Source organism: Egretta garzetta, unplaced genomic scaffold, assembly GCF_000687185.1.
Source record: "Egretta garzetta isolate BGI_Z169 unplaced genomic scaffold, ASM68718v1 scaffold257, whole genome shotgun sequence".
NCBI classification, from domain to species: Eukaryota; Metazoa; Chordata; class Aves; order Pelecaniformes; family Ardeidae; genus Egretta; species Egretta garzetta.
In genome coordinates this window covers 315,088-336,610 of record NW_009260344.1, presented here as the reverse complement: position 1 = coordinate 336,610, position 21,523 = coordinate 315,088, and the positions used below count along the sequence as shown (strand labels likewise).

The 21,523-nt window shown below is 35.3% G+C and overlaps 1 protein-coding gene across 1 annotated transcript in view; it reads right to left on the bottom strand.

Moving 5' to 3' along the window:
• The window catches only part of DOCK9 (dedicator of cytokinesis 9), a 107,847-nt gene that overhangs the window by 36,511 nt on the left and 49,813 nt on the right, over positions 1 to 21,523 (bottom strand). Inside the window, exons 24-34 of the mRNA XM_035898113.1 lie at positions 19,930 to 20,045; positions 19,726 to 19,795; positions 19,463 to 19,588; positions 19,266 to 19,337; positions 12,803 to 12,949; positions 12,011 to 12,094; positions 11,269 to 11,380; positions 7,092 to 7,270; positions 6,173 to 6,289; positions 4,108 to 4,228; positions 3,159 to 3,292 (exon numbers count right to left, since the gene is read on the bottom strand). Coding sequence (XP_035754006.1) covers positions 3,159 to 3,292; positions 4,108 to 4,228; positions 6,173 to 6,289; positions 7,092 to 7,270; positions 11,269 to 11,380; positions 12,011 to 12,094; positions 12,803 to 12,949; positions 19,266 to 19,337; positions 19,463 to 19,588; positions 19,726 to 19,795; positions 19,930 to 20,045 — 1,278 coding nt within the window. The remainder of the gene's footprint in view (positions 1 to 3,158; positions 3,293 to 4,107; positions 4,229 to 6,172; positions 6,290 to 7,091; positions 7,271 to 11,268; positions 11,381 to 12,010; positions 12,095 to 12,802; positions 12,950 to 19,265; positions 19,338 to 19,462; positions 19,589 to 19,725; positions 19,796 to 19,929; positions 20,046 to 21,523) is intronic.

The window sequence follows — 21,523 nt, the reverse complement described above, 5'->3', positions numbered from 1 at the left end:
CAGACATATTTTGGCTGAAGATTTCTTAAACTGATAATAAACTAAAATGTTTTAAATTGCCTTATTAATTCCTGCAACAGAAAAAGGATCTCGGAACAGAGACAAAAATGTTTCATGTAGACACAGGTCACTAAAACACACATCACATACATGAAGTCTACCAAATTAAGCCTCTTTACCTTTGTTTATTTTTATTGCCTTCTTTGTATGATTTCCACCCCCCCCAGAAGGAGGAGTAAGAGGAAAAGTTACCCAATAGTGATTATTAATCTAGTTAATTATATATAGATACCCACATTGTAGAAATCATGCATGCCCCTTCTGCTTAGAAGAGATACTTTAAAAATAAATGCTACTGTGTTAGGTGAGATATATATATATATATGCTCCTTTGCTTTTGAAGAGACTTTATGCTGAACTGTAGACAGACCTGCCTCTACAAAATTCTTTCTATTTAAAGATGAAGAACCTCAAGGAAAACATACACGATTGGCAGTAATATCAGTAGCTAATCTTCCAGAATGCGTAAGTAACTCGCCCTTGCCTCACAAAAAAAACCCCAAAACAAACCAAAACAAAAAACCCCAAAACTTTCTCCCTGCTTCATTTGTTTATGTATTTCCTACACTTGTGGGAAGTACCACAGAAAAAAGGAAAAAATAAAATGGTGAGAATACATAAATTGAACTTTAGGCAGAGACTTATCTGTAAAAGAAAAATTTACATGCAATCAAGTGTTACAAAATCCTCAGACTGAGGCTTCTGCAGATATACTACATAAATGTTTGTTTAAAGGATAAATTATGCCCTTTTTAGTTCCTAATTCTCACTTCCAATAAGAGGCCACTTATGCAAATGGAAAATGAACCAGACATTTAATAAGTTTTCTGTAAAGTCAACAGTCTGGTATAACTGATCTGTGCAACATTTTGGTTTCTACAAGAAAGTTGGATCACCTTGGCTCCATGACCTTTTTACAAACACATACCAGTGTTGGAAGAAATCTTTCATATCAAAATTAGAAAAAAATAAAAATAAAAACATAGGGGAGAAAAGCACTCGGTTTCACGAAGTGAGAAGTGCTAATACCTCAAGGGTGTAACAACCCCTCCAGGAACACTCCTCACTGAAAGCAGGAGACATGCTAATCCATGAGGGAACATTTCACAGCATACACGTCAATTGACTGCTGAGCCCTTTAACGCATTCCATGTAAAAGGAAAGAATTGCCATCCTAAAACAATGTGTGTAAATCTGTCACATGCTAGGCACTGAACGGATGCGCAGCAAAACTGAATGTGAAATTATGATAAATACTAGCCAGAAGTTACTGTAATTTAGGAGGAAATAGACACCTACATAAGCCCGATTACTGCAAATTCTGAAGACCTTACAAACTGTTTATCTTTGAAATATCTCTGGTGAACAATGAGGTGCTAGTATACAGCTTTATGGATACTGCAATCGAGCAGGCAATTAATGGGTGGGAGAGCAGAAACTAATTTGAGTTTCTTAGACTTTCGCGTAGTGTCCAGAGCACTAGATAGTATTCCCTCTAAAAATAGTTGAACATGTACGTGGATAAAACTAGGACTATAGCTACTCACAAGCTTAATTTAAAATCACGTCATTAACCTATAAAGTATGCACATATTAAAACAGAAACTGATATACTTCCAGTCAATTCTGATTCCACAAGTATAGTTCTACAGGTTATTCTGACAGAAAATTAGAACAAAAACATGGTTCTTCAGTAATGATATCAAGCAATGAGCAAAAACTCAAAGATAACGTGCACCAAACAACTGATCTACTAGAAAGAATGTTTGGAAAGCAACGAATAAGAAGCCAGGATTAAGTATGATTCGGGGAAAATATTAACAGCATGCAAAACATAATCCTGTATTACCTAAATTGGCAGACCAGAGCAGAATTTTCAAAGGATGTTGACTCCTTTGAAAACCCTTTTACTTCATAAAAACACTACATATTATTAATTAACAACATGACAACTAAGTAATAGATGACAGCATTGCCATTTAGCAACAGTGTGCACACAAGATCTTTATTTACTTGGTCAATGTCAAAGAATATCTTTTAGTTCTATTCATATGAAAGACCCTAAGACTCAAATTCTGCTGATATTTAAGCTGATTGGATTTTTATGCTTAAATTAGATCATGTACATGAACTATTCCAGGTTTGGCATTTAAAGGTATTTTACATGGTTATATTGTATGTATTTAGCTTGAGATTCAACTGTTGCAAAGAAGCGGCAAAACTACTGATCGCACACTTCACTCAGAAGCTTAACTATACCAAGCACAAAAACCAAATACTTCTTGCAACTGAAGAGAGAAAGCAGCATGCAAAATTTTCTCTGGCAAAGCTGGAATTGTCAGAAGTGAAAAATCCATAGTAACACGGTTTTTCTTTGCAGGGTGAGAATTTTCTTCTTCTTCTCCATTAGGGCGCATAGCGTGAGCAGAGTGCCTTCTGAGAAGCTTCTCTCTCTGCCACACGAAGGCATGTCAGAGTCAAGGGGAAAAAGTTAACATGTTGTGACTTGCACAACAAGATCTAAGAAAATGAAATGTGATCAGTATCAACACAAGCTCTAGAAAGACATGACTGAATACCTCATAGCTACTGCAGCCAGAGCTCCTAATTTGTACCAGCTTTAAAGTGAAATGATTTAGAAAAGTCAAACTAATATAAAAAAACCCACCTAAAGAAAGCACAGCAACTGCTTTTTCAACATTTAAAAAATGCTACATATATTGTGTATAGAACAGGATGGAGTGAAGGTCTCCACAAAATCAAACCAGCTGTCCTAACTAGATTTCAGTTCTCTCGAGTGAAATCCAATACACTTAATCTAGTGCCTTTTCTCTAACAAAGGAAACAACAATTGTTTGCTTATGTCTCTATGTTGAAAATCTGTTTGTATTTTCTGCAAAACAGCTTAATAAATGAAATGCAAAATTATTTCATATGATAATTATTTTGTAAAAGAAATACTTATGTAAAATACTGCTCTACAGTTATTCTAAAAAGCCCATTCCAAATGGAGATAGAGAAGTTAACTCCTACGAGAATTAAGATAAAATTTTAGGAATACTCTTCGGGTTTATTTATTTTGGTTTTATTTTTTTTACCTTGTCAAGAGAATTGCTCTTGTCACTGTGTCTTTCTGGGAGACTGTTTCCCGAGTCTGTACTTATGAGAGAGCCTCTTGAGTCAGCATTCCTCACGCTATTAATATTTGGAGTTGACGTGGTGTATGGGGAAGCTAAAAAAGAACAATATAAAAGTCTCAAACAACACATATACTGAAAAAAGTCACTCCATAGTTTAGCCAGACTTCTAAAACTACCAAATATGTATATAAATTTTAAAGTAGGCAAGTAATTAATTCCATTTAGTTACATCCTAGAGTTTCAAAGTATATATACGTACACACACACAGACTTATGTACAACTACACAGACATGTGCAAAAAAACATATGTAGCCATACATACACACTTACATGAAGAAGCACGTGCATTTAAAAAAATTCCCCTTCCCCATTTTTCAACTCTTTTTTTTTTTTTTTTTTTTTTTTAATTGACTAGTGACACAACTAATTACAGCAGACAAGAACAAATAGAAAAGTACATTAAGACGACAGACAGGAGGATGCTCACAGGTGTGCACAAGCAACACTCCACTTAGAGGTGGTCTCTAACATCATGTACCAAATTGTGGATTATGGCACACTGGCCTAAGTGCCTAAGTCTTGTCTCCTATTTCTCTGCGGCAAGACAAGAACTATGGCCTTTGACAGGGGAAAAAGCAGCTCTCTCTCCAGGAAATAACTTTAGTTTCCAATAGAAAAGCAAAACCAAAAGGATCCCAAAAGAAAGATTTTATGTACAGACTGTGAATTCTGACTCACCCTGAACAGCTGATTGCATTAGGGTTCTGATAATGAAAGTAGCAGTAACATTCAAGCATATAGGCAGAAAGCAACCAAAGTTGGACACAGCAATTATTTCTGGTAACAAATGAAAAAGGAAACTGGTTCCTTTTAAAAATTATTTTATTTCATCTTTTAAGTGCTTACCAATGCCAGAGATAACACCAAATAGATCTTTAGGAAGATTGTTATCCAATGTGTTTCCTGATTTTTGTGGTGTTACTAGCTGACTTGCAGTTGGCAAATTAAGTGCATCGTCCTTTGCACTCTGTTTGGAAAAGAGAGAAAAATGTGATTATTGTTTTCCAACATTACAGACTTAGTGAATATGACATACTTTATCTTCTAGAGCAGTATTTATTATATATTTATTTCTTAAATTTTAATTTCTGTTAAATATGCTCAAAAGCATGGAATGAGATGTTCAGGTATTTGCACAAGCTTGGGGTAGCCTAACACTTAAAGATACCTCAGGAAACATTGAAGAAATGAACATTCCATTGAATTTTAAATACTATAAAACCAGTATTTCCAAAAGACCCAAATTACTTTGATTTCAAACACCCAAATATCTCTCTTGTTGGAAAGGTATTGTGAATTTCTTTCTTAATACCAAATGGAACACAGCAAGACACAGTCAAATATAAAATACATTAAATCTTAGATTCAGTAATTGCATGCAACTATAACATATCAATATACACCTTCACAAATTTCATTTGAATTCATCCTCCTGTAGCCCTCTCACACTACAGCTGTTCCAAAAGCATGCTACTTTAAAGTTAAAAATTCTTCTTTAATTTCTAGAAAATTAACCATTTTTTGTTGTGGTCCATTTATCTCAGTGTTGGACTGAATTGAAAAATAAGATTTTAAAAAAAAAAATCTACCACCAATATACAATGTTTTCTGCTGATCTGTTGGGATTTTAGCAAACATAACTAATTGTCTATGCGTTAGATGTTGGGGGGAGTACCCTCTTGCATAAAAACTGAAGTATGTGCAAGTGCTTCCAATGCCAGGATCTACAAGCATGGAGGCAAACTGTTTATACAAACTGGTAGGCAGACCAAAGAGGAGTGTAATTTTCGAGTAAAACACAGACAATTTAATGAAGACTCCTCTCACAGAAATTGTATCAAACTTGGGCAATAGATACAAACGGAAGGCCATTAAATTACAGAAACAAGTGATATTTTTTATTTCAAATACACTGTTCCTTCAGCTTCTTTGACTGCTCTTAGAACACTGAAAAAGATGCAGCGGGTCCAATCCTGTGTAGTCTACAGTTTGTACTGAAATAGTCCAGTTTGTACTGAAATATAGGCACGTGCAACAGAGATATAGAAAAAGCAAGATATTACATAGCAGTATAATCATATGGCATTAGAATGAAGCTGTGGCTATCTGTGTGGCCTAGCATTCTCCAAAAATCTTCAGAGGTTCAAGAAGAGATCAATAAAGTCACCTTGAATACTGTGTCCAGTTTTGGGCCCCTCACTACAAGAAAGATGTTGTATTGCTGGAGCATGCCCAGAGGAGAGCAACAAAGCTGGTGAGGGGTCTGGAGCACAAGTCTTATATGGAGCAGCTGAAGGGACTGGGGTTGCTCAGTCTGGAGAAGAGGAAGCCTCCTGAAAGGAGGCTGTAGCGAGGTGGGGGTCAGTCTCTTCTCCCTGGTAATGGGTGATAGGATGAGGGGAAATGGCCTCAAGTTGTGCCAGGGCAGGTTTAGGTTGGACATTAGGAAAAATTTTTTCAATGAAAGGGTTGTCAGGCTCTGGAATGGGCTGCCCAGGGAGGTGGTTGAGTCCCCATCCCTGGGGGTATTTAAAAGAAGGATAGATGAGGTGCTTAGGGACATGGTTTAGTGGTGGGATGGCAGGGTTAGGTTAATGGTTGGACTTGATGATCTCAAAGGTCTTTTCCAACCTAGATGATTCTGTGATTCTAAAGTCACTGTAACCTGTATGTAGGACCAAACTAGCCCATTATCATGTTAGGCATAACTTAGCTGGACAAGAGAAACTGCAGGCAAAACCATAAAGGTTAACTAAGCTTCTGAGCTCAGAAAATGCAAGAAGAAAAACTTGCAGAATTCTGAAGCTTATGAAACAATTTGTTTGCCAGAAGTATGCAGTCTTTCATACACACATTACCAATAAATTATGACAAAAACAATTCAGAATACCAAGCAGAAATGGTCACTCACATTGCTGGAAGGGTTAATAGGAAATGGAGACACATCTTTAACATTGATTCGCTGAACATTTTCTATGAGCAGTCCAAAGAGCGGCAAATACATAGTGGCTATTCTTGCTTGATGGCTCTATTTAAATAGAGTTTAACAATGCATTAGCAAACTACAGATTTAATTTTTAAGTACCAATTATTTTTAAGCTATTCACTCCTAAATTCAAAAAAAAGAGCATTTAATAAACATTTGCCAAGTCAGAGCCCACATTCATAAGTTTATAAATGGAAAAAGCAGAGACCTTTACTGTATTTCATTCTAACTTAGAAAAGGTCAGTAAGTTTTATTTACTATTTCAATACAATGCAGAAAAAAACCCCCTAAATTAATGTGAAATTAAATTAGCTAAGACTAACCAAGTAAATTAATATTATGTTAACTTGATAAATTAATGCTATCTTCCATTAAAATTTCATGGCTTCTGCACAGCACAGCTGATGTTAAAAGTGAGGAAAATTAAACTCAAATCACTCAAAATTTACTACCATGACTTGTAGCTTCCTTATACTAATTTTACAAATAATAGATGATGGAAGGACAGCTGCCAAATATTAAGAGCTAATGTTTAATGAAAATAAGAGCTTTAAAAATGTTCATAAAAATCTGATTACTTCAAGAATAGCAGTTAGATTACACTGTTCTAAAATGTAATAAACACATGTAATGATGTTAAAATGTGCTTTGTGCTTTCATTTGTTAAAAAATACAGGGTTTGCATATTGATTTTGATACAATTTTCTTACGTATTTTCAACACAGTCTGAAGAGAAATAGCATTGCTGCAAATTAACAATTTTTTTTGTGAAAGAAAAAACTTCCTGTATGTGTGCACACTTAATCTTCATTATTTTGTACTACTACCATAGCAATACACTTACCCTGGAAGCATATCTATCATCAAAAGAATGCTTTATCATCAAGTTCTTGAGTACACAAATAGCAATCTGGCGCACGTCTCTGAACTCCTGCAATGCATTGCCCACCTCCCTTAGCAGGAGTCCCACTAAGAAGTGATTTTTACAGAACTCATCAGTTAATGAATAGTCCAGGTGAATGTCTGGAAGTAAAGTACAAGTTCTATATAAGGAATGGTATTATTTAAGTCAATTTATCAATTAACTTAAGGCTGAACTAAAGTGTTTCCAACATTGCTGACAAATTCAGATATATTCGTATATATAAACATAGTTATTCACATAAACCTAGCTCAATTCACTGCATAATGATGCATTTATTAAACAGACGATGATGTATATTCAATCAACAGAAGCTGAAGAAATCTAAATACATAATTTAAAAAATATATATTTTAAATACCGTCCAATATTCAAAAGTGTTCCTATTAAGTTTACCTGGACCAGCATCTTATAGCTCTAAATTCAAATTTTAAATCTATATTCAGGCACTGAAAACACACACAGTGCACAAAGGCTGTGCATATTCTATCTTTCTGGAATTTAGTTGTAAGGTAGAAGTAGAATTTAATTTTTACTCTGTGGTTCAGTCCCAGGTTCATACATTTGAAGGACTGTAAGCAAAACATGGATTAAGAAGTTTCAGATTTATCTACTGAAGTTTTAAGTTCCTTCTTCATTATCTTACGCACATATCAATTATGAATATAGACCACAAAGCCTGCTAACAACTATGATCTTGGTTAACTGACATTCTTAAAGAAAATAATCCCAAAAATTTGCAGTGTGTAGCAAAAGTGTAATGAAGAGACCACATTTGCAAAACACGTGTCCAAATTAAGCAATTTCTTCACGATTTATCAGAACACAAAAGGACACAATAATATTTAAACAAGATTAATTAAATAAACCTATGGAAATTAGACCTGCATTGTAATACAGTAGGCAACTTTTCTGCTACAATTAAGCAATACTATATTTTCCAGAAATATTTATATATTTGGTGTTAATTACAATAGAATTGGAATTCAAGAACATTTTGTTTGAACATTTGTGCTTAAACCACTACAATGCAATTTTATGAAATAAAGTATTTCTACTTGTAACTAACTAAATCTATACTAAGCCCTATATTGATATATATACTATATAGACACACATAACAAAACCCCAGCACATCTGACACAGCAAAGTCAAACTGTTCCACTTTAGAAGTATTGTTTGTGCAATAAAATAATCCAGTTCATGTATGTACTACATATATGACAGCTTAAAAGAAACTTTAGCTTGAAGATCTTATTTATTAGAACTTATATATGTTTAAAATTTCAGCTGAGGAGGTGTTCAAGAGTTTATCGTATTCACTGTCATTGTTCAATACAGTAATCAAAAAACAGATGCTAATTTCAAAGCACTTTTATTTTTCAAAGGACTCCCCCAGTAAGGGAATCCATTAAGTCAGAAAGAAATGTGGATAAGATAGCACAGACATTCTATAGGTCATCTTGTAACTCCAGAGCCAACCACATCATCTGAGACCTCTTTTGCTTGAGGCAGCAAAAGAGAGCCAGAAATACTTCTGATAAAGGTTTTCTTTCCTGGCCTAACTCCTAATTCCCCAGGGAGCAGCACTTTACACTGTTCTTTATTGTGTAATCAGAAACACTATTTTCTCTAGTTTTGCTCTTTTCTTAGGATCCCTATACGAACAACTCGTAGTCCATTTTCTATAGCAATATTTAGGCAGTGTTATTATCCAAGACACTGCTGAAGGCTGAAAAAGCCAGAGACAGAAACAAGTTCTACACAGCTGTCCAGCTCTGAGACCCAAATCTTGTTCTACGACCTTGATGAAAGCATTAATTAGTTATACTCAACTTTACTAAGCCAGCAGAGTCTACTGAATAAATATTTCAGAAAAAAAATAGCCTAATTACAAAAATATAAATGTTAGGTAGGTTTACTTGTTATTTGTAAGAGCACCTTCCTTATCTCTGCTTATTGATATCTGCTGTAGGTCAATGCCTGGAATATATTAATGTCGTCTTCACAGCCACAAACGCAATAGCTAATATACTACTTGTTTTGGCACAAGGCTAGATGTTCCAGGAGCCCAGCTGGGCTAAACAGGGCATTCATGACTGAGCTCCAGTGGAAGAAAAAAAAAAAGCCAAAAAAAAAAAAAAACCAAAAAAAAAAAAAAACCAAAAAAAAAAGAAAAAAAAAAAAAAGCAAAAAAAAAAAAGCAAAAAAAAGGCAAAAAAAAAAGCAAAAAAAAAAGCGAATGAGGTAGAAGCAAGAACAAGCTACAAAAGAGGAATATAGAAGCATTGATCAAACATGCAGGGATAGTGCCAGGAAAGCCAAAGCTCAGCCACAGCTGAAACTGGTAATGTGGTAATGGACATCAATGGCAACAAGAACAGCTTCTACAAGTATATTAGCATTAAAAGCCTGAATAAGGAAAACACGGGATATATGCTGAATGGGGACTGTGATTTAGAGACAGTGAACTTGGGTAAGGCTGAAGTACTTCATGCCTTCATTACCTTATCCTTCACTGCACTTGTTCCCAGGCCTTAAAAGTCCAGCTTCAAGAAAGAGAATTATCAGCAGCGAATGAGAATCAGGTCAGGGATCTCCTGGAAGACCTCCAGTCATGCATTATCATTGGAATACCACTCACTATCACCTTTGTTAAGCCATGGTGACCAGGGGTCTCCCATAATCGGGACCTTGTGATGACTGAAGGTAGACGTTGCACACATCTTCAAAAAAGGGCAAGAATAATTCAGGGAACTACAGGCCTCACTTTGGTCCTTGGAAAAGTCATGGAGGTAGTCCTCTTGGAAGCCATTTTTTGTCAAGTGAAGGAGAAGAATGTGATTGGGAATGGCCAGGATAGATTTACTCACGGTAAACCACATTTGACTAACCTGTCTCTTCTACAATGAACTCACTAGATCTGTGGATACGGGGAGAATAGCAGATGTCCACATGGTCTTTGTATCTAAACGGGGACATTATAAACTAGGTGAACATACAGCTAAATGTGCAAAGAACTAGGTGGATGATTGGTGGGTAATGGTTTGTACTCTACTTGGAGACCAGCAACAAGAGGAGTTTCCCAGGGTCCATCCTACTTAAAACTACTTCATCAATGACCTGAAAGAGGAGATGGAGTGCACCCTCATCAAGTTTGTGAATGGGGTACAGTTCATATGCTCAAGGGCAGGGCTGCATTTCAGAAGAATCTGGATTCTACAGGAATGGGTCCACAGAAACATCAATTAAGTTCAACAAGAACAGATGCAAAACTCTGCACGTTGGATGGATGAACTTCCTGCAATGGTACCACCTGTGGAATGACTAGCTTGGGAGCAGCTCTGCTGAAAAATGCCTAGGGGTCCAAGTGGACAGTAGCTTCAACAGGAGTTAGCATGGCAACCTGGCAACAATGTAGGCTAACAGCATTCTGGGCTGTATCAACAGGATCATAGCCAGTATATCTAGGGAAACATTTATTTCCCTTTACTTGGCATTTGTTAGACATATCTGTGTAGTATTTGGGCCTTCTAGTACAAGAAGGATCTTAACTTGAGTGAGTTCAGCAAAGAAACACCAAGGTAGTTAGAGGGCTGGAACACATGCCCTATCAGGAGAAATTGAGGGAACTGAGCTTGTTCCATCTGGAGAGGGGAAGGTCTGAGGTGACCTGAGCAGGTGGACTACAGACCTACTGAAGTTCCTTTTAACCTCAATGGGTATATGAAAGAAAGTAAAAAGTATACCAAGCTTCACACTGCACACCTACCTACAGGAGTGTTGCAGGCTTCCACAGCTAGTGAATTAAAAGCTAACTCATGAAAAAAAAGCAAACTTAATAATCACAGCAAGAAAGGGAGGAAGACTCAAGCATGTAGTTTACCATGTATTTCAATGACTAGATACTTTGGATAGATTACTCTGCTACCTGAACTATTCCTTTAAGTTTAGGTTAAAGGATTACAACTTTAGGCTTCCATTCAACAATTTTGAGGTTTCCATCGTCTTATAGATCTGAAGTTACGCAGCCTACATGTCTAATAATAAAAAGGTGACATCTAAGAAATACACCATACATTTCTTTGGAAGAATTTACCTTGGTATCTCTGAACTCTGCCTTTTCCAAATGGCATTGGTAGATTCAAAGGTATGTAGTGCTCATGATTACAGACTACACGGAGGAATTCAAATTTGAATTCAAAAAGAGTCTGCAAAAATAATTTAAAAGTATAAATTAAACAACTAATGCAGTGACTTGAATAACACATTAAAATCAGCTTTCTAACACAAAGGCGTGATTTCTCTCAGTCTTGTAGTATGAGGCATATAGACCTGTCAAAGTTCCGTATGTCAATATGAAATAATTCCAGCATAACTCACACTTGACAGCTGGATATAGGTCTATTCACTGTTCCCATTGTCCAAAGTTATTTAAGTTTACTAGCATATTAAGTATCGATATAAGAAAAGTTTGGACCCATGGAATAAATTCTTTGGACATCTGGTATATGCTTTCACTACAGTAAACGTACAGAAACTTATCAGATATCAACTCTTCCAACTTTAGCCTCTCTCACATTCATGCTTAACATTTCTGCTTAGTGTTGCAGCCCCGCTCCCTGCCAGTTTTGCAATACACATGCTCTAGGGTGGTAAAGTTGCATCTGAAGATGGGAATCAAAATATGAAAAAGCGATTTGATGGGAAAAAATGCTCTGGGCACAGCACAGGGACTTCTAATGTAACTGGGTAGAAGTCTGAAGACAGTGTAGGACTCTATTCACATGCATCAAGAAGATGCAACTCCTAAAAATAGTTTGTTTAAAAACACTAAATACCTTTGGATCTCCTGGGGCAAAGCAGCTGATGTAGTTATTGATTTGCTTGAAAACAAAGCCTCTATCCATAAAAGTAAAACACCTCTGGGAAAACAAGAAAAAAAAAGATAGAATTGATTTAGTACTGTCTCAGTGCTCAGTAACTATCCTTCTGAATTTAGTAAGTTTATTTTCCAAACACATTATTGATATTTCAGTTTGAATATAAAACCCAATAAAACAAGCAAATTAAATAAACGTATATGTATATGAATACCAAATTTTCCCTTAGAGTGCAGAATGTAAACAAATTGCAAATAAAAAGCAGTATGAAGAGAAGAACTCTATCTTTACAGAAACTAAAATGACATGCCACTAGCAGCTTTATCACCATTTCATTTCCAATCCTTTTTTCTCCATACTGGATCTTGCCGGCTGAAAAAGGAAAGACTCTGAAAGACTGTCTACATAAAATGCATGCAAATAAAACAACTACTCAACATAGGAAGCTTTGTAGGATTAGAAGGTAACCTAGATGACATTTTTAAAGAAAAAAAAGAAAAATCAAAATACATTTTGTATAAAATGTAAATTAATTTAAAAAAAAACCAACAAACTTTTGAACAGATGTCGTCTTTATTACAGAAGATGCAAATTATACTTCAATACATTTTAACTTGGACATGGAATTATATTTTAAAAGCATTATGCATATTCAGTTTTATACAAGTTGGCTTTAAGATTCTTAAAATCCATGAAGAAGCAGTATTATTTGAAAAAGTAACCCAGAAACCAAGTTGCTTGTGTACCTACTTTTATAAAGGCAGCAAGGCTATGGTTTGCGTTTTTTGAAGCCTCTGGATTGTCTCTGTACTTCTGAGTGATGTGTGGCATCAGCATATTAACAACTGTTTCAACCGCATGATGAAAGGAAGCGGAAAATCTCTGGTTTCGCAACAGCTAGAAACAAATTCAGTTACAATATTTAATATGGCTTACAAAACTAAAATATATCAGAAAATTTACTTTAGATAAGATACAGATAACCTGACAGGGAGAAGAGAGACAAAGAAAGTTTTCAAATTTTCTCATCTGTCATTTAAAGTAAAATTTTTCTTTAAATTCAAGATCTTCCTGAACTTTCTAGACTGAGGAGGGAAAAAAGAGCATTTAGTTAAAAGAAAATATTACAACATGCACTAATATCCATTATTAAAATTCAAGCAAGGCAGTCTTGATGACAAAAAACACATGTATAAAAGGCTATAAGTGTAATGCATTAATATTTTTGTATAGTACAATAGACTTGACGACAGAAGCTAAGAATAAAAGGGAATCCTTTAATTTTATCTATCTTCCTTTCCAAAGCAGACACCAGCTGGTTCACATATAGTAACTGCCTTATCAGACTCTCTTTTCTGTCTTGGAAAAAGCAAAATAAAAAGACCCATTTTTTGCTCTTCTGCAACTATCTTTTTAATAACTCCTTTGCTTTTTGCCATTTTAGAAATTCTCATCCATGCTTCTTTCTTTCTCTTGCTCATCAGCAACTTCAAATCTCAGCTCTTCCAGGCTCAGAATCTTACTCTCCATGTTTTTAAGTTTCCACAATGAGATGCGTTTTCCCTTGCTTTTGGGTAGTTTGCCAATTAGCTTAAAATATTTCCTCTACATTCACAATTTCGTCCTTTCTACTCACCATCTATATTATATTCATCAATGATTTCCTACATCCTGACCAGTACTGGTCAGTTCTCTTCAGCTTTTTGGCACTGCAGAACCTCTTTTATTTCTCTACATCTTACAACCTCTAATAAAGATTCTGTCTTTTCTCTGAAGAGACTTAATGACAGGTGCTGTGAGACTGAAGAAGTCGACATTAACAAAAACTGTTTTAACTGTACAGTCATTATGTCTTTTCTTTCTGAAAACTGAAATCAAAACATCCAGGTGCTCTGCATTCTTTGTTATTTTTGAACTATATTGAATACAACATTCTTAAGCAGAACAAGTAATTGTCAAGGCCCTACCTAAATCAAGGCCCTAAAAATTACACTATTTTCTCCCTTTGTGTTCGAACTGTGCTTTAAAGTGTCGAGCTCTATTTAAAAAAAAAAATTAAAGAAAAAAGATATTAAGGTTGGAAAAGATCCCTGTATATATATATATATCAACAATACTCATTAATGAAATAACAACTAAAATTTAAAAATTCTGTTGGTGGGTATGCCAGTCAGTGTCCTACGATATTCTTGTAACTCAGTCTTTGTTGGACAGTAATATTTTTAAAAATACTACAACATTTTTGCTATAGAAATAATTTTGCTGTACCCAGAAATGCATCTTTTTATCAGATCTCTTTAAGTAGGAGATATCTGCATGCATGTACCATGTATTACTTTACCCAGTAAGACAGGAACAAGCTAGCAAAATAAGTTATTTCATATTTAAATCAAGAAGTGATGCACAGGAATGAGGATACATGCACACAAGAGGTGAGTTCTGCTCCTTTTTCTTTCATGTCACAGGGAAGATGACAATCAGGTTAGTTCTAAAAGTGTAAACGTCTATTTTTAACATCAAATGTGGAGACAACAACAAAAATCTGTCATAAAAAGCAGGTCCAGTGGCTTATAAGCTATGAACCTTCATGTTATTGCAGGGGAAGAATGAGAAAGAACGGCAGTCCAAGGTGATACACAGCAAAATACTAGAATCTAAAGGCATGTGTTAAAATAATTTGTTTCCTTTGTACAATTGAACAGTTTATATTTGAGGGTTGCTTTTGAAGATGCTATTAAAAACAAACAAAATATTAACCTGAAATGAATGAGATTCCTATACAGCAAGTATACCTAGCACGCAGAACACTCCTAAGTGGGACATCAACATAAACAGACAGGTATTACCCAGTATCAAGCTTAGGATTTTGGGGGTGGTGTTTTTTGTTTGGTTGGGGTTTTTTTTTCCCTCTTCAGGTAGAAGTACTGCATGCCTCTACACCTATAAGTTCTAACAAAAAAAATGTGGCAACATTCTGAAACACAGTTTCAATGCTGCATAAGAAAAAAATCTCTGCATAAACTGTTATCATCGTAGAGAGATTTACACTACAGAACCTGCTAAACCTATAAAAAAACCTCACTGGGTGTCCTTATTTTCTGAAATAAAATGAGGTCTCTTATAGAGTGCCATCAGTATTAACATCACATTTTTGTGGTTTATCTACTTCTTTCTGGCAACTTGGAATCACAAATAAAATGCAGCTAGCGATTACCACCTTCTTTGAAAAGTCATGCTCTTTCCATGCTCAGTATTTCCTCAGCCCACTTTCTACAAAATGTTTGTTTACAATTATGCTACTAAGAGGTAGAGCAAACATCCATTAAAATGAAATTATATAAATTTTTAGCCTACCTAAAGAATTCTGTAGGGCAGAAAGATTACTTAGAACGAGCAAGACTTTTTCAGAATTTATATGAACATATAACCCTATGTAATAAACAAAATTTGATGCAGCAAGTTGATGCAAAATATCACTTAAAGAAAGGTCATATTTCCTTCAGAAATATAAACATACACTGAATTGTCTGCTACCTACATCTTGTGGTGCATTTTAATGAAAATCCTAAGCTTACTTATAACAACCCTTAGAAATCAATCTCAGAAGACTGCAGTTTGTACAGCACATAATTTAGAGCATATAGTAAATCACAAAATGAACTGCTCAGTCTTTCAAGTACAGCAAACCTGAGGCTATCAGGTCTCAGCTACTGGTTGTTACTACTAAAAAAGAAAGAAAAAATCAGTGCCTTCTCTTATTTAGACACCAAAGAGATGGAAGTCTTTTTGAGTAATAATTATGGTTATGCCTACCCCAATTCACACTGTATTTCCCTAACACCAGGTAATCAAATCAGTCTCAGGCATCTGTAACTGACACACTGTTCCTTTACCAACTTTGTTTTTCCTAAAATGAAAGTCGTCTTAAATTGAATTTGTTCCTCAGATGTACATGCTGGTGCTCTCCAAATATAATTTATTATTAGGACTACATGGGTCAGTAAAGACACATTAGCTTTGAGCAAATGAGTTAGTTTAGCACTTGTGGAGGAAAGAAGTAATAAAAAACATTTTTGAAAAAATATCAAGAAGTAGCAGTAATGTGAATGCTCATCAGTGGTAGTATACCATACTACACCAGAGATGCAGATCATATGGCAGAGGATACTAAAAACATAGACACTGGTGGAGTCATTCTGAAAAGTAAATTGCATTTGATTTTTGTCTACATGGATCCTGCTTTTAAAAAGGATGATATTCTACTGTACTTATTTTATCCACCATCTGATCTCAGTTTAAAAATGTAATCCCTATTGTAAGGAAGTTGTAATTAAATTAAGGAAATGGGTTTGCATGACAGCAAGTTAGTGGTTTCTTTGAAGTTTTTTTAAACGAATACGCTGTTTCCAAACTTGTGAGAATTTCTGTAGGTTTGTTAAACTCAGCAAAAATTATATAAACTTTGTTTAGCCAAGCAAAAACTGCATGTTGTATTTTTCAGAGTATCAGCTACGAAATCCAATAGAAAAATTCCTCAAGCTATACAAATTTCACACACACCATGTTTTGAAAACCTTGCCCAGATGCACCACATTCTGTAATTAGAAAAACTGTATACTTCTCACAGAGCTGAATACTGTAAAATAAATAGTACTGCCAGTACTGTCAGGTAAGTACTGAAACAAAACAAAAAAACCCCTAGAAAATTTCAGCTTTAAATAAGCAGTGTTTTCTGCTTTATAAGATTATACTTTCATTTCAGTTGAATAGATTAATAAAATTAATACAATTAATTAAACTGATTATAATAAGCTCAAAATATTGGGGTGAAATAACAAATACTCCATTCATGGAGTGAACAGAAGCACAAACTCCTTCCTCAAGGAATATCAAATCAATAATGGAAATTTAAGTTTAAAAATTCTGAATTATGTGAACAGAAACTATGAACAGAAAAAAAAAGTCCATCTGAATATGTTTCTTAATTTGGTTGGAATTAACAGTATTTCTATTGATTAGTAGGAGAAAAAGCTGTAAGTCTCTTCTTTTTCTAGAAACTTTGAGGAATTCCCAAATATCTTCCCTAACAACAATTACCTGTTTTTAAAAAAAAAAAAAACTGCCAATAAAGGTTCCAGAATTTCCAGAACCACTGCTCCAATTAAAAACTGAGATTTTCTTTAAAAAACAAAATTATTTCATCCTTTCTTTTTAGCAGCAGGAGACCACTCTCTTCTTTGTGACATTATAAATGGAGACATCTCCTTTTCCTTATATAAAACCTCAATGCAGCAGCTAGCATCTCATGATGCTACAAGCAAAAATTTGAGGTCCTCTTCAAATGCAAAATAACAGGACGAAGTCAGACATTCTTTGCACATTTTATGTATTCATAGAAACTGAAAGGTCAGAATAAAATATAGCTGGGAAGACTGAGGTGGGGAGAAGTTAAGCTTAAAATACACAACTGATTTTGCTACTAAATGAGGAACCTCACAAACTGGCTGATCTCCCTCCTTCTGCATTCCAGAGCAGTGGGAAAAATAGTTATGCATGTTACAGATTTTTCCCCTTCTTTAATTCAGATTGTTAAAAAACAAACAAACAAACACAACCAAAAAACCAACCCCCAACAACTCCTTCTATTTCTACAAAGGTTGCAACGCTGGAGCATGGTATCTTTACTACATGCTGTATTTCAGTAGAATGCATAATTCATCTGAAACCCATAAATCACAGAATGGCAGGGCTTGGAAGGGACCTCGGGAGATCATCCAGTCCAACCCCCCTGCTAAATCAGGTTCACCTAGAGCAGGTTGCACAGGACATTGTCCAGGCAGGTTTTGAACATCTCCAAAGAAGGAGACTCCACAACCCCCCTGGGCAGCCTGTTCCGGCGCTCTGTCACCCTCAAAGTGAAGAAGTTCTTCCTCATGTTCAACTGAAACTTCTTATGCTTCAGTTTGTGCCCATTGCCCCTTGTCCTGTCACTGGGCACCACTGAGAAGAGTCTGGCTCCATCCTCATGCTCTTCCTCTCTATTATGATATTCTGCAAATTATGTATCAATAACTAGTGCTAAAATGAGTCCAGCTGAATACTGTATTAAGGCAGATGTTTTTTATTTAATACTAGATAACAGTAGTCTGGTGATATGGTTTAGTTCTTCAAACTAAAAATAAATCAGTAACATGAACAGGAAAACATTTTTATTCTTAGCATTCTAAGAAAAAGGGATGGTTACTAGGTTTTGGACATCAAACACATTACTTTAGAGCATATCTAATGATGAAAATCTTCATTTGACCAATTATCACATGGCGTTCACATGCTTCTTAAATGAAAAATGAATCAATAACTTCTTTACAGATTAAATCTATTGAAATAGAAAAGTCAAGACACTTTTAAAAGCAAGTTGAACTGGGACTGAAACTCTACTGATCATACCGCAGCAGAACAGTATGAAGTGTAGCACTCAAGCTTTTTTCCTTATCACTGTCCAATTATTTTTCCCCCCCATGTACTTCAGACTTCCAGTTATGTTCTAAATATACAGTGAAAATACTGATAAAGATTTCAGAACAATGTGGTATGTTACTCAGCTGGGACTATTTTGTATACTTGAAACTGTACTTTCAGTGTTTGTCTTAATACAGGAGTAAGTAAACTAAAAAGCTGTCATCAATATAAGAAAAATATTGCTTATAGGCCAAGCTGGTAGAAAAACGCCTGTTTCTAAAATGTTAGCATTCTCCTTTTGGACAGTAAACTGCACAATTCACTGTTCTCGGAGTCATTTTATATCACAGCTAGTGTACTGCTCAGGAAAAAGCCCACATATTTTTGGGTAGTACTTACATCAAAGTCCAGTGTTATCTATTGTTTCCAGCTTCATTGTACCACAAGTATTAAGACATCTTACTAGAGAGTCTGATCATTTACACAGACTGCTCTACTGGATGGATCTTAAGGTGGATTTTACAGTAATGCTGAATCTAGCCCTGTAGTTTTTTCTATCTAATATTTCAACTGATTTCTCCTCCTGCTTTGCTCTTTTCCCCCCTCTTACAAATAAAGTTATTATATATAAATCATGACCATGTATATATGAAAGTTTTTCTGCCGATATGCAATAAAAATATGTGATTGGAGAAAGAAGAGACTATAGACATTCTTTTTAGAATAACATTTTCTTTTGCAAAAGTTCACATACCTTCACTTTGGAGTTTTCTATCAAATGCTGAGCCATTGATTTTATCAGAACTTCAAAGAAGAACCATGAATACTGCAGAGAAAAGGAAACATTCTGTAAAATCGCCACATGCACTGAACAGCTGTTTTAATACAATTAGTTCTTCTTCAGTCATGATCAGATAAGAACATACATTAAAAGCGTAGTTCAATATATACCTTAAGTAGCTTGTTGCTTGTAAGAAAGTCAGCAGATGGCTTTAAAATTGTTGTCATGGACTTTGCCAGTTCTTCATGTACTGTCTTATATTCAGAAGCAACATAGGGTTCAGCTTTATAAGCATACTTGGGGAGGAAAACCAGAATATAGTATGAAATTATGACATAATACAAAACAATTCAAATTAAACAGATGCAACTAAATTTAAATATACTCTTTTTAGAGAAATAAAAAAGGAAACATTTAAATTAATTTTCCCTACCTTGACGTAAGATCTCAGGTGGCTGTCCAAGCCTTCTTCGTGACACTGAGCAACAATATGGATAATAACCCTAAACAGAAGTCAGAAACCAAGTAAGCCTACAAAGAAAGCTACAACTGCAATAGCAAAGATGCTACTCAGTTACAGATTTATGTGATAACGCAGTCATCACTTAAAGTGTATGAAGCACTTAAAATTCTTTACCTTGTCACATTGACTGCAACTTCCTCTTGAGTTGCTCTAGTGAGAACTCTAAACAACTGGTTTAGAACAGTTGGCAGGAAAGCGATCATCACATGGCCTTCCATAGCATGAAGGCTCTAAAAGAAAGCAGTAGTACTGTCACTCCCTTGAAACAATGGCCCTTAAATTACAAGTTCGGAGATTATAAAATTTACTGCAAGTCTTTTTCCAAAAATACACACTATTTGGTGTTAACTACCTGAAATGCTGCACAGAAAGCCATTGAGAATAGTTTCCAACATAAATATTTGGTAAATATTTGCTACATTAAGGTAAATTAGGGATAAAAATTAGGTTACTATGCATACTAGCATACTATGTAATGTCTCAATTAAAAGACTACCTGTGTACACTACAGCAACCTGACACTCTGGTATACTTTTCTATTTCATCCACCAATGCAGATATTTAGCAAACAGAGGTTCCACAAAAACATACAGATTGCTTACCTGTGATAAGTGCAATACTAGTTATACTAGTTACTGTAAAACAATAAACTAATATGTTAAAAACCAGAATGAACTAAAATCCCTAACTACCTCATGCTGGAAGTTGCAGACAGTGAATTACTAGCCTCTCAACTTCTTCATTATATGCCTTTGCATTCCATCACATGCGAAAGATATTATACACATAACCACCCTGACATAAAAGACAGTGTACGGCATTACATCCTACATTGTTTTATGCCACAGAATCCCCTGGAGTTAAAGGGAGTAAAAAAAAAAAAAAAAAAACAAGAAGAGTATATTTGCTGAACATGCATACAGACAACACATTTCAAACTTTGCCATTCAGTGTTAAGAAGCTGCCTTATCTTCGAATGTTTGCCTGTATGCATATTCACACTATTCAGGACTCAAAACAGTCTTCCTTCCTACCTGGTCTGTGATTTTGCTTGGAAACAGCAGTCATATGCTACAGCATCTTTTCTATAAGCCTTGAATATCAGAGCATTGGGTAAACATACAAATGGAAGTTCAGCTCACACTTTTGTTCAGGATAGAGACATTTTTTGGTAAAGGTGCTCTTTTAAGTAGGACTCTGAAGTGGAGTCATAACTCAACTTCTTATGCCTTTGAGTATTCAATTACACTTAAGACTGCCAGAAGCAGCTGTGCCCTTTGATCTCTCAGGCAGCAATGGAGTAACTACAAGCAGATACCTCAACTTACGAGATGCTAAGTGACATTTGGGGTCATGAAACATGAAGCAGAGCATACAAACATCTTGAGCGAGGCGAGTCTCAGAAAACCTTTAATTAGAAGTGTTGGGTGGTGCTTACACAAAATCCTGTTGGAGGATTTTTTCTGCAAGAGCAGAAAGAAGAGAGAACAGGAGAACACTTGTGAGGTTCAGTAAACCAAGCTACTCTGGCAGTAGCACACTGACTTTGTGGAGAAAAGTAAATCCTAAGTATTTAAATGTGTCATTGCCGTTATAGCATAAGCATTACTTGCAGGAAACTGTCACCAGCAAACTGAAATGTTGATCTTTAAAGAACATTTAACACTCAAGGCTGGACAATACTGGCACAGGTGGGTACAGGCTGACA